Here is a 26,397-nt window from a genome sequence, read left to right as displayed (position 1 = left end):
CTGGATCTTCCGGCTGCTCTTGTTTGTCACCCTGGGGAAGTGCTAGGCAGGGGTGCTCTTCATTGGCCCTTTCCACTCTGTTCCCTCTTTGGCCAGGCACCCAAAGAGTTAAGACTTTAGCTTGTTGCAATGAAATTATGGTTGGCAGTGGCGCCGCTGTTTGTTCAACAGACCTCCACTTTTAAACAGTTCACAAAAAGTTCATGGGGCAGCTAGAGGTGTGTGTGTGTGTGTGTGTGTGTGTGTGTGTGTGTATGTGTATGCACACGCATGTATATGCACACCGCGCCACAGTAAAATTCAGTAGTGTACCCCTTTGCATTCATTCTAAACCCTCTCCTTCCCAAACCAAGCACACGGAGGTGACACTGAAATGCACCCCTGGTCTCAACCCTTGGTCTGACCCTATGCATGTGAGAACACTTTGTGCTGATGTCTCATGTCATTTGTCTGTGCGGCATTAATATTGAAAGCCCTGAAGGACAGAACCCTGGATTAGAGCAAGCATGCAGGGGTCCCGGGCACCTCCAGGCTACCTTGCCCTGGCCTCCCATCCAGGCTGCCTTCTCTGAAGAAAACCTCTTTCCAGGGAGGGAGCTCTACTGGCCTTTTTGGGGGAAGGGATCAGGCACCGCGTGGGCTGTTGATGTTTCTGTTCCTCAGTAAGGTGTCCTAAGGCCCCTTTTTCAGCCTGACTGCTCAGAGAGTTGTAGAAGAGCCAGCTCATTTACTTATTCTATTTGGTTTGTTGAAACAGGTTCTCTATGTAGTTCAGGCTGACCTCGAATTGTGTGGCAATCCTCCTGCCTCAGCCTCCCAGGCACTGGGATTACAAGCATGTGCCATGACACCCGGTGAGGCAGCTTGTTTAAAAGGACACCAAAAGGGCTGACCTTTCTTAGGTACATGCTTCTCCCCTCATCCTTTCCTTGGGAACTTTATTGAGCAGTCCCTTTGCTCCCAGTGGAAAGTCTGCATTTCATCAGTGCGCGCTGAGGGGATGGCATGGTGCTGCTCCACTGCTGCAGCCTGATGACTAGGACACACTGGCACCAAGGAATGTTGCGCCACTTTCTTTTTCTGTAGGCCACCCAGAATGTCTTCCTTTTGTTGGTAGAATAGGTGGTGGTGGCTGGGAAGGAGAAACACCATTGAATGTGCCTTGTGGTCTGCCTAGCACTGACGGTGTGGCCTTCCCCACTTGCTTTGTATATCTGCACGATAGGGGGAAAAAAAGTCCACGATCCCACCCCGCCTTCCCTGACACCGAGTCGGTCTTGTGGGGGGGGATTCTGGCCCAGTCTGCCTGAAGAAAGAGATGCCTCCTAGAGAAATAGCTTCCCAGGAGCCCACCCTGCCTGATGCCTCTGCAGATTTCTCCGTTTTCCTCTGGCCTTCTTTCCCTTCCAGCTTCATTGTCGAGCTCTAACTGGGTGGTGTGTCGGTGCGTGTGGATTTTGATTAACAGACGTTGTTCTGTGGATGGGGGCTGGTGGACAAAAGACCTATTTCGGGACAAAGACACAAGGAAGGGTAGCCTGGCTTTTGGATTCAGTCCTGGGGAGCTCCCCTACCCCCACCCCCAGGCACTGTGGCAGAAGAGTCCCCAGACCTGGTTCTTCCAACCAACCGACCTGGCAGTCTGTTCCTCCGTGTGCTAAAGTGTAAAAGCAAGCATTTGCATATTTTCTCCTGCTAACAAAGGAAATGTGTCGACTTAGGGAACATTTGGGCTTTCGGAAACTGTGTGGGTGTGTGTGTGAGGGAGGAGAAAGAAAAGTTCCCCTGATGATCTGCACACCAATTATTTCACACTCAGGTTTGGGTCCAGTGGAAAACTGCCATGGCTGGTCCTGGACAAGGGAAACTGAGATGTGTTTGTGAGCAGGGAATTGCCGAAGGCCATCGGTCCCAGGCATTAAAGGCTCCCCTACTTATTAACCCAGCATTTAACAGCAGGATATGGGCTGAAGCGCAGTCAAAAGAAACGGCTCAACCTCCAAAGAGCAATTAAAATCCTGCACGAGGATAAATCACGCGCCGTGATAATCCTGTTAATAAAATGCAGCTTGTCCTGACCCTTCACTCATGCAGCAAACTAGAATGTGATGTGGGTGGGGGCAGTGGGCAGAGAAGGTAAGGGGGGTTGATGTGGGCTCCTCTGCCTCGGCAGCCTCCCCCTCCTGGCAAGTGTAAAATGGGTGACTTTTCCGGGCTCCCTATGTGCCAACGGTCGGAGCCCCGTCAGCCTGGGCTGCAAAGACTTGTGCGCTCGCTAATGATTTCTTGTCCCCAGCGAACAAACGTCATTGAATTACTCAGCCTCCTCCCTCTGCAGCTCTCAAGCAAAACCACCAGGGTTAGGTGCTTAATCTAATGTAGGGTTCTCGGGTGGGGTGGCTCAGCTGCCCATCTATTCTTTCACCCCCAGTCTGTAAATTGCACACACAACAGATTTGGAAATTCAGCCCTTAGAAACGAACCAGAGCTTGATCTTCGATCACCTCACTGTTGTGCCTGCCAGTGCCACCTCGGGCCAGTGGGCCCTAGAGCTATTGCTGTAGTCCCTCCTCAAGTAAAGGCTTCCTTCTATTGTAGCAAATGGCAAGAATGTTTTTTTTTCCCCTTGACCACCACACGCTTTTGTATTCCGGGAAAGAGGGCCCAGCTGGTGCAAGGGTGTGTATGGTGCCTGGAATGGGGCCACCCATTTCCCTGCTCCCCTCTCCCACTGCCTCCTGCCGGGGAAGCTGCATCCCACTCCAATGTTCACTTGGGTCAGGTGGGTCCTTAGCTTGTGGACATCTGTAGACCATCAAGCACAGCCTGCATCCCATATGAATTGCCTCAGAAGAAGCCTTCTCATAATTCCGTGTTTGCCTCTGCTTTACTCAACCTCTGGGAATTTTGTTTTTCTTTTTTTAAACAGACTAGACGATTGAAGCAAAGCTGCCATCCAAGAAGACGACATGCTTTCAGCAACCCCCCTGTATGGGAACGTTCACAGCTGGATGAACAGCGAGAGGGTCCGCATGTGTGGGACAAGCGAAGACAGGTGAATGTGGCCACCTCTGCCAGGCCTAGGGAGGGAGAGCTGGTTGGTCACCTTCCCTGTGCTCTGAGTAGAAGCCCATGCCGAAGCGCACTTCACCTCCTCACAGCCAAGGGGGAACCCAAAAGAGCTGGGGGAGCGAGATCTCCTGCCTAGCTGGCAGCCCTTGATTTACAGTTTTAACAGGCAACGTGCCTCAGCGAAGCATTGCCGCCCTTTAAAAGATTAGCCCCGAAAGCAGCCTTTCAGTGCACTTTCGTCCTTAATTTATTATTTCATATTTATGAAGGAGAATTAATCCCAGTCTATATGCTGCTTTAACTCTAAATGTCAGGAGTGTGGGCCCAGGTGGATCGGCATTCCATGTGCTTTTAAAACAAATAGTTTCCTCAGTAATAAACGAGGAGATGGCCACCCTTGCCTTGAGTAGAGCCCAGGGTTTCGGGTTACCCTCTTCTCTCCACCCCCAGGGGGCATTGCCCCCTGGCTCTAGTTGCCCGGCAGCTCTGTTATGCTGCCTAATCAGTCATTTTGCAGTGGGGTAGAGGCAGCTAAAGCAGTAGGTGATTGAAGCTGTTCTTTGGGGTAATGATGAAACTTTTCCTCTGCTGCTCGTGAACGATTTTATCCTGGGGATTTGAAAGTTGGCATCAAGCACTTTCTTTATCAATGCTTTCTGATAACAAGTCCCAGGGCAGCCGCAGCAGCCTGGCACAGATGTGCAGCTTTCTCTTCAGCCCGGAGCAGCTAACATTTGTATGATGCTGGTGTATATCCCCCCATCATTTCAACGAAGGCAGTCAAATATGACTTCATTACCATGGAAAGCAGTTTCATGGGACATTGTCCCTAATTTTGTTTTGGGAAAAGTTTTTAAAAAGCTTTCCCCATCAAAAAAAAAAGGCTTTCCCCAAGGTTTGTAATCCTGGCACTTGGGAGGCTGAGACAGGAAGATCGCCAAGAGTTCAAGGCCAGACTGAACTTACATACACTGCAAGACCCTGTCTCAAAAAAACCAAAGAATGGGGGGCCAGCCTGAGTCTCCAGCCTCCCAGCCAGGACCCCACATCCTTGGCCTCTAGGACAGCATGGATGGGTAGGGTAGGCGAGAGCAGGGCTTGGCCTTTTTTTGAGAAAAAAAGGTCATGTGGGAGAAATGGCTGTGCTTAATTTCTGGTTTACCCACCTTGGGGATGTATTTGTAATTCATGCCCCCATACATGAAAGTTCCTGTCTTTCTCATTTGTTTTTCTGGGGGGAGTTGAGTCACATTTTGGGGGCAACTTTTTTTGTGCGTGTGTGGTACCAGGGATCGAACTCAGAACCTTGCACTTTCTAGGCAGGCATGATACCACTGAGCTAAATCCCCAGCACTTGGGGGCAACTTCCAAAATGGATTATGGGGAGGGATTAAGGACATGTAGAAAAAGAGTTGGTAGAAACTGGCCTGGTCTGGGGAGATCTACGAAAGGAGAAAAGGGTGTTCTCATGAAGTTGGTGTGTCCTTTTAAATAGGAAAATTCCTGTAAATGATGGTGACGCTTCAAAAGCCAGACTGGAACTGAGGGAAGAGAATCCCTTGAATCACAACGTGGTAAGAGATTAATGACTTCTGTGGATGTGATATCAGAGTATCAGTGATCTGTAATCAATTGTGCATTAATTTGCATACCATTAAGGGGCTCGGGAGAGGGCTCAAGACACAGCTGAGCAGAAAGCCTGTGGCACAGGACAGGGCCCCACCCAGGCGCTTCTGGTGTGCTCATTTTGAAATGCTCCGTCCCTTAATGGATCCCATCCTCGGGATCCCACCCCTGTCTAGCTGCTGGGATGTGTACCACCTTGTCTTAGATGAGCTACATGTTACATCAGTGCTCCCAGCTGGGTATGTTTCCAGCCTCCACATAGCCCCTTAGGGTTTACCATTCCAGTAAAACATGAAACACAGGCTGTCTCTTCGGGCACCAGGGACAGGAAGTCAAAAGACACAACTGCAGTTTGACCCCTGGCCTTATTGATTTAGAAATGAGACAGCTTTAAGTTCTGCATTCCTGAAGATGGTTTCTTGTCCTGTTAAATGACGCCTTCCTACGTCCTCCAGGACAAACGAAGCTAATATCTATCAACTCCTTGAACCCTAACAGGTCTTAGAGGCTTAATGTGAGTCCTGTAGCCCATGAGGGGATGAAAAAAATACTGCAGTTTGTGTCTTCTCAGTTGCAGCAAAGGATTTTGGCTGAAAAGATGAATTTCCCAGAGTTCATAGATGGCTGGATTAAGGTTTGGGCCTTCAGTCCAAAAGGGATCAACATTTTACTAGCTTCTGTAGAACCAATTGATCAGGGGCAAGAAGGCAGGCTGCATAAGGGTTTGGCTAGAGCAGGAAGGGGCAGTCCTCTGGCTTAGCAAGGAAGGTGGCATGGGACCTAGTCGGCTGTTTCTTTTTGGGGCTTGTGTTGCTGCTTTGACGAGTGTCCCAAGTAACACACGTGTTGTCCTTCTGCAAAGGTGGACTCAAGTACCGCCCATCACATCGATGGCCTGGCAGCACTGAGTATGGACCGCACGGGCCTCATCCGGGAAGGGATCCGGGTACCGGGAAACATCGTCTATTCCAGCTTGTGTGGACTGGGCTCAGAGAAAAGTCGGGAGGCTGCCACAAGCACTCTTGGTGGCCTTGGCTTCTCTTCTGAAAGAAACCCAGAGATGCAGTTCAAACCGACTACACCTGAGACAGTGGAGGCTTCTGCTGTCTCTGGAAAACCCCCAAATGGCTTTAGTGCTATATACAAAACACCGCCTGGAATACAAAAAAGTGCTGTGGCCACAGCGGAAACCCTGGGCTTGGACAGGCCTGCTGGTGACAAACAAAGCCCTCTCAACATCAATGGTGCTAGTTACCTGCGGCTGCCCTGGGTCAATCCTTACATGGAGGGGACCACGCCCGCCATCTATCCTTTCCTCGACTCGCCAAATAAGTATTCACTGAACATGTACAAGGCCTTGCTACCTCAGCAGTCCTACAGCTTGGCCCAGCCACTGTATTCTCCGGTCTGCACCAACGGGGAGCGCTTCCTCTACTTGCCGCCCCCTCACTATGTCAGTCCCCACATCCCATCATCCCTGGCTTCGCCCATGAGGCTGTCAACGCCTTCAGCCTCCCCAGCCATCCCACCTCTCGTCCATTGTTCTGACAAAAGCCTCCCATGGAAGATGGGCGTCAGCCCTGGGAACCCAGTTGACTCCCACACCTACCCTCACATCCAGAACAGTAAACAGCCTAGGGTGCCCTCCGCCAAGGCAGTCTCCAGTGGCCTGCCCGGGGACACAGCTCTCCTGTTGCCCCCCTCGCCTCGGCCCTCGCCCCGCGTGCACCTTCCCCCCCAGCCCACCGCAGACACCTACTCGGAGTTCCACAAGCACTATGCTCGGATCTCCACCTCCCCCTCCGTCACCCTGTCCAAGCCATACATGACAGTCAGCAGTGAGTTCCCAGTGTCCAGGCTGTCCAACGGCAAATATTCCAAAGGTGCAGAAGCGGGAGAAAGCGCCCCGCCAGTGCCTGGGCATCCCCGGAAGGCAACAGTTCAAGACAGAAAAGATGTGGGTTCTCCTCCTCTGTTGGAGAAGCAGACCATTACCAAAGACGTCACAGATAAGCCACTAGACTTGTCTTCTAAGGTGGTGGATGTAGACGCTTCCAAAGCTGACCACATGACAAAGATGGCTCCCACAGTCCTGGTTCACAGCAGGGCTGGCAGTAGCTTAGTGCTCTCTGGAAGTGAGATTCCAAAAGAAACATCTCCTCCAGGAAATGGCTGTACTATCTATAGATCTGAAATCATTAGCACTGCTCCCTCATCCTGGGTGGTGCCTGGGCCGAGTCCCAACGAAGAGAACAATGGCAAAGGCATGTCACTGAAGAACAAGGCACTGGACTGGGCCATACCGCAGCAGCGGAGTTCCTCGTGTCCCCGCATGGGTGGCACAGATGCTGTGATCACTAATGTTTCAGGGTCGGTGTCAAGCGCAGGCCGCCCTGCCTCCGCATCGCCAGCCCCCAATGCCAACACAGATGGCACCAAGACCAACAGCAGGAGCTCCATGGACACCACGCCATCCGTCATTCAGCATGTGGGCCAGCCCCCAACCACACCTGCCAAGCACAGTGGCAGTAGTAGCAGCAAGGGCACCAAAGCCAGCAACCCAGAACCAAGTTTCAAGGCGAACGAGAATGGCCTTCCATCAAGCTCAATATTTTTATCTCCAAACGAGGCATTCAGGTCCCCACCAATTCCTTACCCCAGGAGTTATCTCCCTTACCCAGCCCCCGAGGGCATCGCTATAAGTCCCCTCTCTTTACATGGCAAAGGACCTGTCTACCCTCACCCAGTGTTGTTACCCAATGGCAGTCTGTTTCCTGGGCACCTTGCCCCAAAGCCTGGCCTACCCTATGGGCTGCCCACGGGCCGGCCTGAATTTGTGACCTACCAAGACGCCCTGGGGCTGGGCATGGTGCATCCCATGTTGATTCCACACACGCCCATAGAGATCACTAAAGAGGAGAAACCAGAGAGGCGGTCCCGGTCCCACGAGAGAGCCCGCTATGAGGACCCGGCCCTCCGCAATCGTTTCTCTGAGATGCTGGAAGCCAGCAGCACCAAGTTACATCCAGAAGTCCCTGCGGACAAGAATCTGAAGCCGAATCCCAGCTGGAATCAAGGGAAAACTGTTGTCAAAAGTGACAAGCTTGTCTACGTAGATCTTCTCCGAGAAGAATCAGATAATAAAACTGAGGCCAGTGTGTCCAAATCCAGCTTCACCACTGAGAGTGTGGCCCAGAACGCTGAGCCCACCAAGCCCCCAACAGACCCCACGCTGCAGCAGCACCGCGATTTCACCACTCTCCGAGAGGAGTTGGGGCGCATCAGTGACTTCCATGGAGCTTACCCTTTCAAACAGCCTTCAGGTCAGTCAGTCTTCTGCTCGACCAAGGACAGTGCCCCGGCAGGAGCCAACAAAGAGAACCTAGGAGTGCCAGTGGCAGCTCCTTTCCTGGAGCAAATTATGGGGAGCGATGGCCCCGCTGGAACTTTTGGTAAAACCCAGGAGGATCCCAAACCATTTTGCGTGGGCGGTGCCCCTCCGAGTGTGGATGTCTCCCCCACCTATACCAAAGACGGAGCCGATGAGGCTGAATCAAACGACGGCAAAGTTCTGAAACCGAAGCCGTCTAAGCTGGCAAAGAGAATCGCCAACTCAGCGGGTTATGTGGGTGACCGATTCAAGTGTGTCACTACGGAACTGTATGCAGATTCCAGTCAGCTCAGCCGGGAGCAGCGGGCATTGCAGGTGAGCTCCCAACCAGAACCTCAGGGCCCTTCTGGGTGGTCAGCTTTGTAATATGCAAGGGGAGTGGGGGTGGGGCATGGGCAGGGCACCAGGCAGATTTGGTTAATGACATTTATGGTAACCTGAGTGTATGAATTGTGCTCAGTGAGGGGACGTGAGTGGTAGCTCTTAAGTGGTTTGTGTGTCTGGATACTTTAAGTTATTCTGTAGATTCTAAGAGAACTCCACTGGAATGCTGATAAGTTTTAATTAGTATAAAGGATGTCCAAAGACTGCATGACATTTATCAATTGCTTTGATTTCTCTGCCTGTAAGATAACAAATACATAGAGAAGCGCTGCTTAGAATGTCTTACGTGGTGCTTGGTGGAGATGTGTAGCAGCAGTATGTCTGTGGGAATCGCAATTTTTTCACCGAAAAGAAAGAAAAAGGTCGCTTAAAGGGATAGCATTTGTATTTAATTTGCTAGTGAATTATGATAGATGTTGTATAGGAATTTCCTTAAGGTATTTTACTTTTAATTAAAAGATAAATAAAGCCAAATTGTTTTGCAATGTTAAGAAAAAAATTGGTTTATGCTTATAAAAATGGATGAAGTTATCTAAATGATCCATTGAGTGCCCATTTTAATTACATAGATGGAAGGATTACAAGAGGACAGTATTTTATGTCTACCCGCTGCTTACTGTGAGGTCAGTTCTTCAAATTTTTATTACTAGAATCTTACATAAACCTTTTGAGTTAAATTTCATTTCCAAATATACAAAGGGAAGTTTGTGGGCCATGGTCGTCTTTATTCATTGTGCATTTTGTTTCTTTTCTGTTGTGTTTTTCCTTTGTTTTCTTTGCATTATGTTTTTGTTTTGTTTTATTTACCTTCAAAAGAGAATGTCTGTCTTTATGCAATAGTGTATGTATGGCTATACATACACACTGCATCTATATCTATGTACATACAACTTTATGGATAAAGAATGTGTGGCTACTTCCATATAGTAAATACTCTTAAAATTTTATCTGTTAAATTTTAAAATATCTGAGTTGTATCTCATAAATTGTGGTTGGTTTTGGGCAAACTTTTCTTTAAAAATACTTTCCTTTAGTGTAAGGCACATGGAATAGCTTTTATGGTAAGGTGTTGTGTTTTTTTTTCCCCATCTCCACTCTCTTTCTAGCGTGCAATGATGCGCTTCTCAGAGTTGGAGATGAAAGAGAGAGAAGGTGGCCAACCAGCAACCAAAGACTCCGAGGTGTGCAAATTCAACCCAGCCGACTGGGAAAGGTTGAAAGGAAATCAGGACAAAAAGCCAAAGTCGGTCGCTCTGGAGGAGGCCATTGCCGACCAGAATGATGGTGCGAGATGTAAGTAGCCCTAGCAGCCAGCCGGGGTGCCCACCAGTGAGATTGGGACCACCCTCTTCTCAGTGCCCAAGGCAGCAAGAGGAAATGATTTGGAAAAGATGGCCTGGGGTCCGTTGCAGACTACTTAAGAGAAACGGGCTGATTTTGATGGTGTGTATGAATGATAGGGCTGAGTCCTTTTGAATGTCGTGGCAGATGGAATGGGACATCTGTAAAAGAGCTCTCCTTTTCTAAAGAGGCCCCAGTCCCATGTCTGTCATGGAGCTGGCCACAGGTGGGAGGGATGGTCCTTCCTAGCTGTCCCCACAGTGCCAGTCTGATAGGAGTGGGGAGAGTACTTTTTTTATTGACATGGGATGAAGGACAATGAAGGTGCTGTCAAGATGAGTGCGGTCATTTGCTGTGTCTGGTTCATTCGCCGTGCTTGGGAGTTGGCAACAAGATTCAAGAAAGTGTCCAATGTATCAGAGAGCTCTGCCCACTAGATGGAGGGTGGCTTGTGTCCTGGGGAAAGCATGTGCCATCCACAGGACGCTGCGGTCCCCACAGAAGGGTGCCCCCCCCGCCACTGGGGTCATGTTTGGCGGCAGCGATGGGAGAAGGCCTTGCTCATCATTCCTCATTGTGTGTGTCTGGCCTGTGGCCATGGCCTGCTCTGGACCTCAGAAACCTCACCGGTGAAGGTGGACTGAGGTGTCTGGGTGAATGTGGAGGAGAGTAGGTGCCAAACCCTCCCTGGATAGGTCAGTCGTTGGCATTGGCTTGGTGTCGCCAGCAAAGTGCTGGGTGCCTGGTGAGTCTGGGAGGACATGTGGTCAGGCTGGCTGCCTCTGGCCACCCAGAACACACCCTTCCTCCCCACCTCCTGCTCATGGCTTACTCAGGCAGCAGGGACTCTTGATGGACCTTACATGCCACCATGCAGGATGGATGTGGGACAGTGCATGGTTGAATGGCCAAAGCCGCTCTCCTGTCTGCTTGAGCTGATCCTAACCCTAACTCTCCCCTTTGGAGTTGCCCTATAACACTGGTTCTGGGGAAGGTTTCTCAGAGAGACCTGAGAAGTAGTCAAGGTAGAATTGAAGGGAAGGTTCTTCTAGAAAGGGGGAACTGCCCACAAGTGGGAACCTCTCCACACCCTTTGCTCTGAGTGGGGGTGGGGTGGGAACTTAGCCACCTTCAAGGCTTTGGACCTTTGTCTGTTTCCTGAGTAACATGGCCAGACCCAGGGTAGCTGCTGCCCTCAGATTCACATAGGAGTGGCCTCATCTCTGCCTGCTTCCAAGAGAGGTTTGTGCCCTTCCCATCCTGCCTGCTGAGCCCAGAGGAAATGGGTGTGGCTTGGGGACAGTAGGGCCTCTTGGAGGCCCAGATGATCCCAGAAGGCTTCCTGCACCTCTCCTAGCTTCAGACAATGGCTCTGCTTCCAGAGCACCTGGACCAGGGCTCCAGGGCTCCTCTGTGGCAGAGAACGTGGTAGGGACTGGAGCAGTTGAGGGGTCAACTTTTAGGGGTGGGGGTTGAGATAGGGTCTCACTACGTAGTTGACACTGACCTGGAACTCACTATGTAGCCCAGGTTGGTCTCAAACTCACAGCGATCCTCCTGCCTCAGCCTCCCGAATGCTGGGATTACAGGCATGCACCACCACGCCCGGTCAGGGGTACACTTTTGAGGGACCCTCTGGGGCCTCGGGGTTCTGGTTGACCAAGAGGAATACCCTAAAGGAGTTGTCCTAGCTGCTGCTACTACGACCTCACCTAGGGGACAGCAATTGTTGGATCCATTCAGCTTCAGATTAGCTGGGTAGTCATGGCTATCTGGGCCCATCTTTGCCTGGTCTCTTCAGGTTTCTTCACAGGTGTCACTGTGGGGGAGAGTCAAGCTGTGCACACAGGGCAGCTGGCCTGGGCAGGGTCACAGCAAGGGTACCTTGTCTTTCTGAAGTAGCTCTCCACTCCCAGAAGTCCCTGGGGCTGGTGAGATGACAGGTGTGTTTTGTTGGGAGGGACTTGTATAAAAAGCATGAATGGGGCCAGGTATTTAGCTCCGTGGTTCCACTGCCTGCCTCAAAAGAACAAGGACCCGAGTTTGATCCCTGGTACCAAAACAAAAACAAAAACAAAAAAGCATGAATGCAGTTGAGAGTGCTGTGGCTAGAGTGTTCGTTACTCTCTTCTGTAGTATGGGCGGTCAAGTCAAAATGTCCATTGTGGAAAAGGAGCAAATGAGCCAGGAGGCACTGCACCCTTGAAAGTTCATTGGTGGGAATCATCCATCAGTGGCATTTTGAGGGTGGGGAGGGACAGGAGGTATTGGCCCTTTCTTTCTGGAGCATGTGTAGCCATCTGTGTCTGTTGCCAGCCACTTGGACAGGCTTGGATTCCTGGTTTAGGAAACCCCCTTTCCCTGGGAGAGCACCAGCACACTTTAGAGAGAGAGATGTTCTGGGCCTCATCTGCAGAGGTCCTAAGCCTAACAGGGTCAGCCTCTCTGTGCATGGTAGGGCTACCTACAGAGGGAACTGACATCCTGAGAATTGGTTCTCAGTAGTCTCCGTCAGACTAGTATGGTGTGGTATGCACCTCAAATCCCAGCCACTGTGGAAGCTGAGGTAGGAGGATCAAGCCTGGACAACTTATCTAGACCTTGTCTCAAAATTAAAACATAAAAAGGGCTGAGAGTGTGACTCATTGGTAGAGCACTTGCCTGATGTTCATATGATATCTCTGCCTGATGTTCATACTTGATATCTCAGGTTCAATCCTCACACACACACACACACACACACACACACACACACACACATCCCCAATGGTCTCAAACTCCCCTCATCTTGTTTAGGGCACACTGGGCAAGGCTGTAATAGTGGTGAACTTGCTTTTTTGCCACGGTGACTTGTAAATGTAGCCATGGTGATGCTTCTATGAGGTAGTGCTATGGCACAACCATGATAAATTATGGGATGCTCATGCTGCAGGGACAAAATGTTAGACCACCACCAAAGCAGCCATGTCCACATCTACCTAGATGATGTGACCAGAGGCATATGAGCTCTGACTTTACAAGGCCCGGGCGGTGTAACAGCAGTGATGGCGTACTCTGGTCAGGAGCTCTGTCTCTCTGCCCCTTTACTTTTCACTGCAGGATAACCTGCGAGGGTAGTAGCTGGAGTAGCCTCATTGGAGGAGGTCAAATGTGCAGGCAGCCGTGCATGTCTTGGGCAGTTAGGGTGGGTGTTCTTCAGGGTTATTACTGGCTCGTGGATGGTCACCCTAGTGTAAGGGCTTGCGTGTCCTTCACTAAAGGGAATTGCAATTTTTACCCAGAGAGACTTGGGGATGGGGGAAGGAGGATGGACTCCATTTGAGAAGCGTTGAGAACTGAGAAGAAAGAAGCTACACCATGGGGAGCTGGCGCCGATGGGATTTCAGTGAACCCCAGGTTGAGCAGTGGAGGGTGCCTGATTGTGGTTTACAATGGGAGACAACAGGCAGTGCTCTCTGGAGTCTGTCGGCTGCACAGGCGCAGGCTCCCCATCCTTACCCACAAGCACCCTGTGGAGTGGGAGGGAGCAGGAAGTGGGGGAAACTGGAGCCCTTCCCACCCCAGAAGACACACAGATAGCACGACAGTTACCTTGTCTCATGAGGACATTCCCTGTTCAGTGAGGAGCAGGGAGATGGGTCCCCTAGATCGCCACCTCCTGACTCCAGCCAATGAAATAAGTGATTTCAAGTTGGCTAGGTGGTTTTCTGAAGGCAGAAGATAGTGGCAGTTTTGGCAGAAGGTCACGTAGGCAAGATATAAACTCATTTCACTATTGGGAATTTGGCAGAGAGGCTGAAAACTTCAGTGGAAAACCTCCCAGAGAAAGATACTTCTGAGAAGTTGAGACTGTTACAAATGTAGATGGCTTCATGAAACTTGCCTGGGTTTGATATAGGCTGAGGAAGTGAAATCTGAAATGCTCTGGGTTGAGAGAGTATTACTGGTAGGGGAGCAGGGCAGTGCAGTGCATCCTAGGTAGGGCTCCACACTGGATAGGCTCTGCCTAGGAACCCTGGGGAGAGTATTGTGACATTACTCAGTCAACTCTCCTTTGAAGCTACCTGGTTTGAATCATCTTCCCTGTGAAAGGGTAGAAGGGAGAGAGTATACTTTTAAAATTGCTAGAGGTGCACCTGGGTGTAGCACAGCATGCCTGTAATCCCAGTATTCTGGGAGGCTGAGGCAGGAAGATAGTGTTTTTGAGCCTAGCTTGGGCAGATTGGCAATTTATTGTGACCCTGTCTCAAAATAAAACATATGAAAGGGCCAGCGCGGGAGGAGGGGTAGCTCAGTGCAAAGGCCCTGCGTTCAGCACCCATACTGCCAAATACAAAGAAACCCTGGTGCTAATTCCAGCTGGTCTGAGTATCATTGCGTCCTGCATACATCATTTCTCTTGCCTCTCCCTTTTCCCTGCTCCCCTTCTGCCTGAGTTGAACACCCCCACCTCTAGCGGCTGGCTGTAATAGTTCCACTTTACAGCCCAAGGAGCCCAGAGTGGGTAAGAGGGTAACACAGCAGCATGATGAGTCCCCATAGCCCACCCTCTCATCGTCCCCTGCCAAGGCAAGCACAGTGATCACCCCGTCTGCAGCCATGTAAGCTTGGACCAGAGGTCTGGGCAGCTTTGCCTGTCTTCTGGCTGCTACCCAGCTTTGTAGTCAATCTCTGCTGTGATGGGAGGTTCACTTGGTCCGTGTCCTGGGGTCAGGTGTACCCACAAAGACCTGCAGTGGTACTTATTCCCTGGAGGGCTTGGCTGCTGCATCCAGGGCTCCTCTCCCCCATCCGTACGGTGTACCCTCATGGAGAGGAGTGGTTGGGAGGTGCTGCTGTTCCTCTGCCAGAGGAGATGTGGTCCCACGTGGACCACCTTGGGGCTCCCTTGAAGAGGAGGTTGAGTGGGTCCTTTCTGCCATCGAGAGCATGGGCGAGTTGAGGCCAAGATGAAGCTCGCCCTGCAGCTGACTGCCACTAAATGCTGGGAATGCCCCCAGAGAAGCCAACAAGGCACAGCCAGGCCCGTGGGAAGGTAGGAGTGGTATTTGAAATGGGCGAAGGGAGAGATGAGATTGACCTGTGAGATGCATGCTTATCATTTAATCTAGAAAGTGACTTGTGTGGCACAGCTTGGCACTACCTAGACACCAGACTCACACCCTTGGGGATGTGCAGGGTCATTTTAGTGGGCCAAGGATGAACACCTTACCCTTACGGTGGTCATTACATAGCTAGCATTGATATTTTGTTGCATATTGGAAAATATAATAGCAGAGCAGTCACAGTCAATGAGCTATATCTTGGGCTTGATCAAAAGTAGGAGGTAACATTGGGCTGAGCCTATTCAAGGCAAAGTCCCCTGCACCCCAGCCGGTTGATACTAGGCCAAGTACAGGGAGCAGAAGCGGCCCAGGGGGCTGGAATGGGCAGTTTTGCAAGTGCTGGCCTGGCTGGGAAAGATACACAGAACTATAAACATCGGTGGAGTTTTGTCTTAGATGCTTATGTGTGAGAAGGTGGAGTGCCTCGTAGGTAACCAGAATGTCCTTGGGGGTCCCCTAACTTGGAACGGGAAGTGGGAGCAGCCCCTTGATTCAGCAGTGGGCATTTCCTGTTCAGCCATCAGCTTGAGCCCTTGAAGCTTCTCTGAACTTGTGCATGTGTTGGGACCCTTTGTCCTAGCTGTACAGGCCCCTCTCCCAGCTTCCTCCTGCCATGGAGCACCTAGGCCTCCTTTTGTCAGCCCTGCTTCTGGTTCCCTCTTTCTTCTTCATCTCCCCTGTTGACCCAAGTGAACATTGGTGTCATCTCTTCTGTAGATGACATTTAAAGGGGAATATTTGGTCTCTTTACTCTTTCCGTGAATTTCCAAACAATGATCTCAGCAAACATTCCCAGAGAGGTTTGTGGTCCACCCTGGCTGGATTGGTCTCGCTGCTGAGAGAGGCAAGAGCCCTTAGCTTTCGAGGACTGAGAATGTAGCTCTGTGGGTAGCATGCTTGCATAATATGTGTGAGCCCTGGGTTCAATCCCCAGTACTGTCAAAAGGAGGCGTGCTTTTATAGACGTGGTTAGAGGTGGTGCCCCACCCCTCCTTTCTTGGCACCCTCATGCCCCCACTGCAAAGGAAAGAGAAGGCAGGGATCTGACATAGGCTTCACTCTCCAGAGCTAGCTGATGTTTTCGGTTGTGTCCTTTCCTTGAACAGCACTGCTTCCCCGGGCTCTGTGCTTCTAAAAAGTGAGAGGACCCCTGTCTCCCGAGAAGGGTCGGTTTTGGGTGTGGGGGTCCCACTTGCTCCCAGAATCTGCCTTCTCCTGGAGACTTTGGACCTTCAATTCTGTATTGTTGTCTTCCCTCCCTGTAGGTGAGTACAGTGCTGGAAACAAACATGATCCCTTTGAAGCCCCGGAGGACAAAGATCTTCCTGTGGAGAAGTACTTCGTGGAGCGGCAGCCTGCTACCGAGCCGCCGCCCGCAGAGCAGGAGGCCGCTGCAGACATGCAGCACAGCCCCACCCTCCGGCTGGACAGGAAGCGCAAAGTCTCAGGTGACAGCAACCACACTGAGACCACCGTGGAAGAGCTACCAGAGGACGCTCTACTGAAAGCCAAGCGAAGACGGGTCTCTAAAGGTGAGCCTGGCCGGCTTCAGCTGCCTGCTCGGGAGGCCTGTGCATGCTGCCGTGGCGGACAGACAGGAGGTGTGGATGTGCGGCGCGCTGCCCTGTAGACAGGCTCGGGAGGGAGCAGTGGGCACAGCAGCAGAGCTTTGCCATTCCCACACCCCCCACCCCTGATCCCTCCCCAGAGCCTCGGGAAGTTGCTCCCACCTCCTTCCTCCCAGAGATGGCCAAAGACAAACAGGTGACCTGCGCCAGCAGAGACAGCGACCGCACCCCCTTCCCTCCCCCACCCCATTAGTGATGTGTAAGACAGTTTGTTCTTCCCACCCCCAGGGGGCTTTTTGATTAATTTGTAGTTATTTCTCCATTAGATGACTGGCCTGAGAGGGAAATGACAAACAGTTCCTCTAACCACTTAGAAGACCCACATTATAGTGAGCTGACCAACCTGAAGGTGTGCATTGAATTAACAGGGCTCCATCCTAAAAAACAACGCCACTTGCTGCACCTTAGAGAACGGTGGGAGCAGCAGGTGTCAGCCGCAGAGAGCAAACCTGGCCGCCAAAGCCGGAAGGAAGTGGCCCAGGCAGTTCAGCCTGAGGTCACAGCCCAGGGGAATAACATCACCGAGGAGAAAGCCGCCGGCAGGAAAAGGGCAGAGGCCAAAGGCAACAGAGGCTGGTCAGAAGAGTCCTTCAAATCCAGTGACATTGAACAAGGTACGCAGAGGCCACCCCCTTGGCTGACCACTGGGCTCCTGGAGACCTGGGCCATAGAAGTAGGATGTGGCAGGCAGGAGTTCTTTTGCTGTTCCTGCACACTCCCTTGCCTGTGCCCTCCCCACTTCCTTCCTACTTCCAGCCCAGCACTGGGCAGGAAAGCGCTTCCCTGGGGCCTCACCAGGGCCTCCTTCCAGTCCAGACTGTGTCTGGTCACCAAGTCCACCCCAGCCCAGTGGGGTAGGGGCGGGAGAGCAGGGGAGCTGGCTTCAGTCCTCTAACCCTGGCCCTTTCAAGAAACTTGCCACTTGGCATTTTGTGAGTTAACTTATTTGCCGTTTGAATGTGGGATAATTAAAATATTGATGCTTTGAAAACATAATTGGTATATCTTTAAAAACTGAAGCCGCTCCAGTGATCAGGGCTAACAATGGGCTTTTCTTCCTGCACTGGCTACAACTGTGTAACGCCTGCTCCGTCTCCCCCTCCTCCGCCTGCCCGCCCCCCGCCGGATTTAGGCTTGCCTGTGTTCGCCGGCTCTCCGCCCATGAAGAGCCTTTCATCCACCAATGCAAGCGGCAAAAAGCAGACTCAGCCAAGCTGCACGCCAGCCTCAAGGCAGCCTGCCAAACAGCAGAAAATTAAAGAAAGCCAGAAGACAGATGTGCTGTGCACAGACGAAGAAGAGGACTGCCAGGCTGCCTCCCTGCCGCAGAAATACACCGACAGCAGCGAGAAGCCATCCGGGAAGAGACTGTGCAAAACCAAGCACTTGTTACCTCAGGAGCCCAGGCGCAGCTTGTCGCTGACAGGGGACTACTACGTGGAGAACACTGACGGCAAGGTACCTCCTGACCCTGCATCCCCACCGGGCTCTCCTTTTTCTGGATCCCCCTCACATGCCACTCCTGTCCTTCCTCGAGGTGCATGTTTGAAAGTTTCAAACTAGTAAGAATGAAATTCCTTCCCCTCACGCTTTGATAGCCCCCCCCCCAAAAAAAAGTGTCACTTAGGGAGAAGGGAAAGAGGAGACTTGTCAGAAGGGACTACCTTAACTGGTGTGTACTGCCTGGTCTGACAGGTAACTGTCCGGAGATTCCGAAAGCGGCCCGAGCCCAGTTCCGACTATGATCTGTCACCAGCCAAGCAGGAGTCAAAGCCCTTCGACCGCTTACAACAGTTGGTACCAGCCTCCCAGTCCACACAGCTGCCACGGGCAAGTTCCCCTCAAGAGGCTACCCAGTCCCGCCCCATGCCACCCGAAGCTCGGAGACTTATTGTCAATAAGAACGCTGGTGAGACCTTGCTGCAGCGAGCGGCCCGGCTCGGCTACGAGGTGAGTGTCCTTGTGGGCTGCGCACTCAAAGTGCTGAGGCTGCCAAAGCTGCCAGCCGCCCTTGCCAGTGGGGTGGCAGCGCTAGCTGGGGCTCTGAGAGTGGAGCCCAGCCCCTCCACCTCTGCTGCGACCCAGCAGGACGTTTGTGTCAGCCCCGCTCCGGCTGCTGTCTCTAGTGGCTCGTTCAGTGTTCAGCCTCAGTATGAAAAGAAAAGCCTCCTCTCTGGTGTTCAGTTCGTGTCCAGGCAGGTAGGCTGTTCTGGCCTCCTCCAGTCTCGCTTACTTATCTGTGATAGAAAGTCTGACTTAACCCAGGGCTTGGCAGCTGGGTGAATTTTAATGAGTCCACTTGGATCCTGATTAGCAAAGGGGAGAGAATCGACCATCGCTATTTTGGCGTGTTTGTGGTATTGCAGGTGGAGGGGTGGGGTTGGGCTACAGGGTGCTCTTGCTGAGAGAGGGGAAGGTAGCTCCCCACCTTTGCATGGTCCCCGTAAGCTCACACAGAGTGCTGGGCGATGTACCTTTTCTAAGCCACATTATCCAGAGCAACTCATTTCACCCTTCTGTGTGTGGCAGTAACTGGTATCATCCTGCTTTTAGATGAAGAAACCGAGTCCAGGGGTGTTAAGTGACTTGGATAAATGATGCAGCAAAAAAGACTCCAAAGCCCAGCTCCCCCCAGGACCGGGGCCCATTAGAGTGGCTCTTCCTCCAGTTCAAACCCTCCTGGAGATATCACTCCTTCTGCTCCTGTGAGCCCACCACGCACTTAGTGCTTGGAATTGTCATGTAATGACCCTTGGAGCTAAGGCATATGCTGGATGGTGAGAATGCAGTGAGGCTTAGTGTGGTGTGGTGCCCTGAAGGAGAGAGAGGTGGCAGGCATGCTGGCTTCTACACCCTGACCCTACTGCTGGCCACTGGGCCTTGTGCCCATCCAAGTGGGACCACCCAGCCACCAGCCTCCCCTCGAACCAGAGCCCACCCACTACAGCCTCATGAGTCTGAGGTTGGGTGCTGGCTCTCACCTCTGGGACAGTTTTTTAAAACACTAACAAGGTGTTTTGGGCCGTGTATGCCATGGTTTCAAGCATGTCTCTTGGGGGTCTCTGAAATATCTTGGAGAGAAGTCTCTGGAAGGATTTGGTAATTAGCTTGCTTACCTGTGAATTGACTCCAAGTGGCATGCAGTTGGCTTCCCACAACCTTCGAGCGGCAGCACTGGGAAGACAGAGGGGAGATACAGTGAGCCAGGGCTCCCTTCCGCCTATAGGGCTGCCTGCTACTGACGGAGGACTTGTGCTTCCAGTAAGCAGCTGGCGGGGGGCGTTCCTTGGCCTGGCCTTGGGTCTTCGTGTCATGTCTGCCAGTCTCACCCCCTTGTAACCAGGATCTCAAATGTTAAAAGACCCTGTGGGTCTTTCTTTGGAAGTTTTCTTACTGACAGTGGGCCTGAGGCCTGGAGCAAGGAGCAGATGATCTATACACTTTTTAGGCTCTCAGGCCTATCATGGCCTCATAAATTTTTATATAAGGACAAACCTTTTCTTCATTTCAAATGTAAATTTCACCGGTCACTAAGTTTGGTGTTATAACTACTAGATAAAAAATTTTCACTGAGAATTCACCTTTTTGGGATTTTGTCAGGCAGAATGCAAAATGTTGGGATGATGAGCCTTTCAGATGTGGCAATTGAAAGAAACATTGTAAAGTGGAAGGACACTTTGCTTATCCCTAGTAAGGTGCCATTTGAAAGTATAGATTTGGGTGAGTTTTCCAGAAGTTAGTCTTTGCCCTTGTTTCCTGCTACGGTAAAGATACCACGTGCACTCGAAAGGCTGTTTGAGCTTTGTTTTGTGCTAACCTGGTTCTTGAAGTATGGAAACACCCCATCTTCAGATCAGTCTTAAATAGACTGCCTGAAAAGCTCAGTACACTTGAACCTTCCTTCCTGCTTAGGGAGGCTTCTGTTTCTGAGGCGAAAATGCCAACGTGCAACCACATGCTTGTGCGTTTAGTGGTGATGGTTAAATTTTCTATGAATTGAATAAATCATGTTTTTAAAAAAGTTAATGAGGCATTTAATTAATTAACAATGTCGGGTTTATGGCCTTTATGGTTACATTTTGCAGTTAATGGCATTCGGCTTATAGCCGCTTAACAGAGAATTATCCAACAAAAACAGTTTGATTTTGTTTGGGAATGAGTGGGCTGTCCTTCAAACGCTCCCATTTCTAATGTAGAAAATCAATCAAGAAATGTATCGGATATGCATATTTGTCTGTCATTATCAACATTCTCTTTTTGATGATGGTGGTCACCATATTTAAGTGTCCCCGACCCCACCCTAGCCAGGGTCATCAGCCCACATGGATCTCAGCCCCCTAGCTGGGGTCCTTGATTGGGTCTTTGAGTCTTCCCAGAGGACTGGGTCCCAGAAAACCTGAGTGACAGGTCTAACACTTGGGTTAATTGAACCTAGGGTTAACCGCTGTGGGCCTCACTTTGCCAAGCAAGAATGCATGGCACTACCATCTTCGTTCCTAGTCCTCCTCCTTCCTCCAGCCACCAGGGAGATAACAGGGGCTATTCTCCTGAGGCGTGGGCAGTGTTGAGTTGGGATGGGCCATGGCTCTGGTGGGTGGGTTGCTGTCACCTTTCCTGCCATCCTCCAGGAAATTACCCCTCCACCTCTGCATCCCTTCGTTTCCACGCTCTCTCATATCAGCCCTAGTAGCGATGAAGGTTTCCAGGTGAAGGCCGTAATTGTCAGAACAAATAAACCCTGAGTCGAGAGGACACCAGGCAGGCCACCGGGATCCGAGTAAATTGATCTGTGCACAGCAGTTGGTGGCTCTCAGAGCTGATCCCAGAGTCACGTGACCGGACCTCTGGCTGGGGCACACTACTCATTAGTTTGCAGCCGTCCACTCGAGGCTGGCTAGTGAGGGCCTGCTAAAAGAGCAGCGGCTTCATGCGGTATCCTGGATACCAGTGCTCCGGGCAGGTGGCCTGGGAGCTCAGAGGATTGTGGGCTTTCTGGCAGGTTAGGACCTGAAGGAAGAAACGCTTCTGTGGGCATGCCTTTTCACTTGCTGCCCTTGTTTTGGAAGGGAACTGCAGCAGTAACCTGAAGCAACAGGGTATGGATGGGCAGGTTTACCATTGTGGAGCCAAGGGTTCTTTGGGGGGAGGCATGTGGAACATTCTAGTCGGCCTCAGGCGAATGTGCACCTCTCACTGACCTGTCACAGAAAGGGTACAGGTCGTTCAGACCCATCTCACATCTCTGGGTGGCCAGAATGAGGCCTGTTTAGGTTTCACAGATGAGTTCCCTGAAAGGAAGGCTCACTGTGTGACCCACAGGCTGCGGGTCCCCACCCCCACCCCCTTGTCGAAGCCTGACAGCTCTGTACTAGGCATGACTTGTACGAAAACAGTGTAGCCTGTTTTGTGGTGGCAGATACTATTCTATGTGTTTGAAAACTCTTAATCAAGGTAATAAAACATTGAATAAATTACTGCTCTGCTTACTAGGGATGGTTCATATTAATATTTTAACACACCAAAGAAGTAAGATTAATAACAGTGATTCCCATGCGGACTGTTGACACAGAACACGTTCTGCAAGCGGGGGAAGGAGGGACTTGTTTTATTTTGTGTCTGAAATGTGCAGGCCTACCATATGTGGTCTGTCAGATTCTCATCATTAACTTAGGTAAATATGAGAATATTATATTGATTCAGCCCAGAGTGGGGTGGAAAGTCAGGTAGAAAAGGGGCAGGGGAGGAGTCGAGGCTATTGTGTCAATTCTCTTTATTGTTTTTTATAGTGCTGGGGATGAATTCTAGGGCCTTGAACATGCAAGGCAAGGGCCCTAATTGAGCTGCACCCTCATCCTCTGTCATCTTTTGATGATGATGATACTCAGAAAAGCACATCCCCTCTCCTTCTGTATCCCTCCTGCACCCCCACCCCCTTGTTTTTGCAAGTACTAGGTTTGAATCCAGTACTAGGCAAGTGATCTATCACCACGCTATAGCCTCAGCTTATTGTGTTTTTTATTTTGAGACAAAAGCTCCCTAAATTGCTAAGGCTGGCCTCGAACTTGGCAGTGTCTGGGATTACAGGCCCCCCCCCCCGCCGCCTTCTCTGGAGCTCTATTCACTGCCCTGGCTCCGCCTCCTGATATATCCCAGGGACTTGAATCCCTGGCTGACTTCCTGAGTTGAAGGGTGTTTTCCCGCTCATCCAGTTTCTTCCTCCATGCGGGTCATCCTTCCATTGGCCCAGGCTGGCATTCACTGATCAGATGAGCGTGCCTTGTACCTTGAAGTGCTCTGTCCTCCCACTGCCAGGTTTTTGTGGCCCTGTCTGTTCTCACTTTCTTCACAGTCCTCTGCAGGTCCCACCACAGTCCTCTAGAGGAAGAGATGGAGGTTGGAGAAGCTGAAGCAAAAGTGGCCCAGGACCAGGCAGCTGGGTCTGCAAAAACAGGTTTCAGTCTGTCACCGGGCTGCAGGACCTGGGACACTGTCCACATCACCAAGTCCTTCACACACTCATTTGCCCCTCACCAAGACATCCACCAAGCCACAGTGGGTTCTCAAGTTCACAGTGGACCTCTTAAGAAGTTGCCTTTATGTTGTTGTTGAGTTCTGATCCACTGGCATTTCCCTGGCCCCTCCCCACAGGAAGTGGTCTTGTACTGCCTGGAGAACAAGATTTGTGATGTCAATCATCGTGACAATGCAGGTTACTGTGCCCTGCACGAGGCTTGTGCTAGGGGATGGCTCAATATCGTTCGACACCTCCTTGAGTATGGTGCTGATGTCAACTGCAGTGCCCAAGATGGAACCAGGTCAGTGGTATGCCTTGCTCTTAGGCTGGCCCCTTTCAGGGTCCTGGCCATGGCTCAGGTATGCGGGAACCTCAGGAAGAATAGAGTGAATCAGGTTGGTTCAGTTCTAAAACTGAGTCACCGACCTCTCTGGCAGTTTTAGACATAACGCTCCCAGTCTTGGCCCATCCTGCAGTTCTTCTGTGGACCAAAGCCTCTGAAAATGTCAAGAGCTGTATGAGTGATCAGGGTGTTACCCCGAACTGTTTACCACCATCTATGAAATCCCATTTTAAACTACATGTGACTGAAAGGCTCTGGAGGATACACAGAAGACCAACTGCTCCTCTCCCACTGGTTCTGCAGGCCCTGCTGTCCCCACCTATGCCCTAGCCGCCCCCCTCCCCGACCTCAGTTTATTGGTCAGAGACCCAGGTCTGAGCGTGAACATCTTCAGAGGTGTGGTGTGGAGGCGGGGCACTAGGGTTGTTCTGACAGTCATAAACCCTGTGGGGTCTGTCACGTGTTGCAAACAGGACTCCTTCAGGATGCCTTTGGTGTGCATTCTGGTTTCAGGTGCTCCATTCTGGTTTCAGGAGTCTCTGCTAACCACATCTCTCCATACTTAGGTGAAGCCAGAGCCCGCCCCCGCCCCCGCCTGCCATAGTATAATAGTTGCACGTTGCGTTGGCTTCCATAATGATGGAATTTTTAAAAATCCCTGTAAGTTATCTTCACATGTTCTGTCACCACTTAAATTTACTGAAAACCTTTTCTTTTCTTTTTTCTTCTTGTGGTTTTTTGAAATAGGGTCTCCCTTTGTAGTTCAGGCTGGCCCTGAACTGGCTATGTAGCCCAGGCTTGTCTTGAACTCTTGGCGATCCTCCTGCCTCAGCCTCCCGACTGTTGGGATCACAGGCGAGCACCACCACACTTGGCAAAACATTTTCATTTTAGGCTTCAGTTCCTCCTTAGGCCTAGGATTAAGATAGACTTGCATTTCAACGTGAGACCTGAAATAGTCTTTGTACTGGCCCTGTAAGGAGTTAGCTGTTGAAATAAGAACATAACTCATTGCTTGACCTTGGACCAATCACAGTGCCCTCTGTCCACCATGGTAACAACATTGCACATCCACTGCACCCAGGAGGGTCAGCATCAGAGAGACGTGTGCCTGATTTTAGCCTGTCACAGAAAAAGACTGGGAGGTGAGGGTGACCTGCACAAGCTGAACACATTGTGCCTCTTGGCAGACCTCTGCATGATGCTGTGGAGAACGACCACTTGGAAATTGTCCGCTTGCTTCTTTCCTATGGTGCTGATCCTACTCTGGCTACATATTCGGGTAGAACCATCATGAAAATGACGCACAGCGAACTTATGGAAAAGTTTTTAACAGGTATGACAAAGTCCAAAGAATGACCTTACTCAGAAAGCTAGTTTGGGGCTGGGGCTGGGGCTGGGGCTCAGATAGAGTGCTTGCCTTGAGTGTGTGAGGCCTTGGGTTCTAGCACTGCAAAAGGAGGAGTTAGATGATGGCTAGATTCTTCAGAGTTGGATATGATGGGGCACAAATCCAAAGGCTAGTTTCAAGATTGAGCTCTTCATCTTGATTTTTAATAGATTTCATAAACTACTTGTGTTTTCTACAAATGCAGTTTTCACTTAAGATGGCTCCTTAGGTTTACATTATGAGTCTGGTAAAATGACTCAAACCGCCTTTACATGAAATTATTTAGATTGCTTGGTAATTGGTCATAGGATGACCCATCTTTTAAGCCCCAGGCATTATGAGCTCCCTAAAGCAGAAACACAAGGTTTTCATGAGTGTCGAGCACCTGCAGCTAAATTCCTTATTGGACACTTAGTGGCAAAGAATGCCACACCCTTGTTTACCTTAAGTGGCACTTACTGGGAGTAGCAACTTAAGTTTATCAAAGAAGAGATCCATAATAGAAAGCTACTTTACTTCTGCCTATGAAGGCTGAAAAAGTTTCTAGCTTGGTAGTCCAGCTCCATTTTGGTGGACCAGGGTGGCCTGTCCCTCGGGAAGGCCGGCAGGCTGTGGGCGGTTTTGGTCACATAATACAGAAGATAGGACTTCAGAGAATTGCACCAGTCATGTACAGGATGGGAAAGACAGGAACCCACAAGCCAACCGGTCCTGAATAGGGAAGGTTACTCAAAAGTAGCCTTTTGTACTCAACAGTAGGTTTTATCTTGTTTCCCCCACTCACCCACCCAATTCTCTGCAGATTATTTAAATGACCTACAGGGCCGCAGTGACGATGACTCCGGTGGCTCTTGGGAGTTCTACGGCAGCTCTGTGTGCGGTGAGCAGTATTGTTCTAAGTTCAGTGGGAAGCGAACGGGTTAGAACATTGTTGTCTGCTGTGCACGAGGGAGACGGGTGGTGGGTGCTAGAATCAGGACTCTGTTGGGAAAGAATCTTATTATTTAGAGAGTCTGAAATCTTGCTGTAGCTCACTGATTCCTCTCTCTCGTTGGCCCTACATTAGAGCCAGATGATGAAAGTGGATATGAGGTCTTAGCAAACCCCCCGGGACCTGAAGACCAGGATGATGACGACGACTCCTACAGCGATATGTTCGAATTCGAGTTTTCTGAAAGCCCCCTTTTACCGTGTTATAACATCCAAGTGTCTGTCGCTCAGGGGTGAGCATGGCTGTCATGTGGTTGAAAACTAGCGGAACTGTTCCTGGGGGTGGCAAGAGGTAGAAAGCCCCTTGATACAGATGGGGGTGGGCGAGAGAACTCTTATGTGTTCACTAAACCCACATAATGCAGTAGATCTTCAGAACGGGTCTGTACACACGAATTTCGGTTGTACCTAGCGGGGTCAGGTAAGGCCTGAGTCACCATGGAAGTCCGTGCTGGATACTTCGATCACCGAACACCAGGAAGGGCCTTCTTGGGCATGGCGTATGAGGTGTCCTGAACACACACACACTTCTCGTATGAGGATAGGACAGTCACCACGTGTAATGTTAGGGATCTTTTTTTTTTTTTTTTTTTTCCTAAACAGTTTCCCTATG

General features: G+C 50.8%; 1 protein-coding gene across 7 annotated transcripts in view; it reads left to right on the top strand.

The window, feature by feature from the left end:
- Positions 1 to 26,397, top strand: part of Bcor (BCL6 corepressor) — a 134,114-nt gene that overhangs the window by 105,407 nt on the left and 2,310 nt on the right. For 4 of the 7 annotated variants that reach the window (XM_010636207.3, XM_010636210.3, XM_010636208.3 and 1 more), the window contains exons 2-14: positions 2,930 to 3,055; positions 4,568 to 4,646; positions 5,561 to 8,404; positions 9,043 to 9,096; positions 9,580 to 9,766; positions 16,185 to 16,451; positions 16,814 to 17,161; positions 17,680 to 18,005; positions 18,243 to 18,497; positions 23,196 to 23,362; positions 24,595 to 24,740; positions 25,597 to 25,674; positions 25,861 to 26,017. In XM_010636207.3, coding sequence (XP_010634509.1) covers positions 2,970 to 3,055; positions 4,568 to 4,646; positions 5,561 to 8,404; positions 9,043 to 9,096; positions 9,580 to 9,766; positions 16,185 to 16,451; positions 16,814 to 17,161; positions 17,680 to 18,005; positions 18,243 to 18,497; positions 23,196 to 23,362; positions 24,595 to 24,740; positions 25,597 to 25,674; positions 25,861 to 26,017 — 4,994 coding nt within the window. In that variant the 5' untranslated portion in view covers positions 2,930 to 2,969. The remainder of the gene's footprint in view (positions 1 to 2,929; positions 3,056 to 4,567; positions 4,647 to 5,560; positions 8,405 to 9,042; positions 9,097 to 9,579; positions 9,767 to 16,184; positions 16,452 to 16,813; positions 17,162 to 17,679; positions 18,006 to 18,242; positions 18,498 to 23,195; positions 23,363 to 24,594; positions 24,741 to 25,596; positions 25,675 to 25,860; positions 26,018 to 26,397) is intronic. The other 3 variants (XM_010636213.3, XM_010636212.3, XM_010636214.3) reach the window with 3 other exon arrangements.

The sequence above is a fragment of the Fukomys damarensis genome, unplaced genomic scaffold (assembly GCF_012274545.1).
Source record: "Fukomys damarensis isolate Sample0158 unplaced genomic scaffold, DMR_v1.0_HiC HiC_scaffold_39, whole genome shotgun sequence".
Classification (NCBI taxonomy): domain Eukaryota; kingdom Metazoa; phylum Chordata; class Mammalia; order Rodentia; family Bathyergidae; genus Fukomys; species Fukomys damarensis.
Note: the sequence above shows the minus strand (reverse complement) of the source record. Positions and strands in the feature narration are given on the sequence as shown.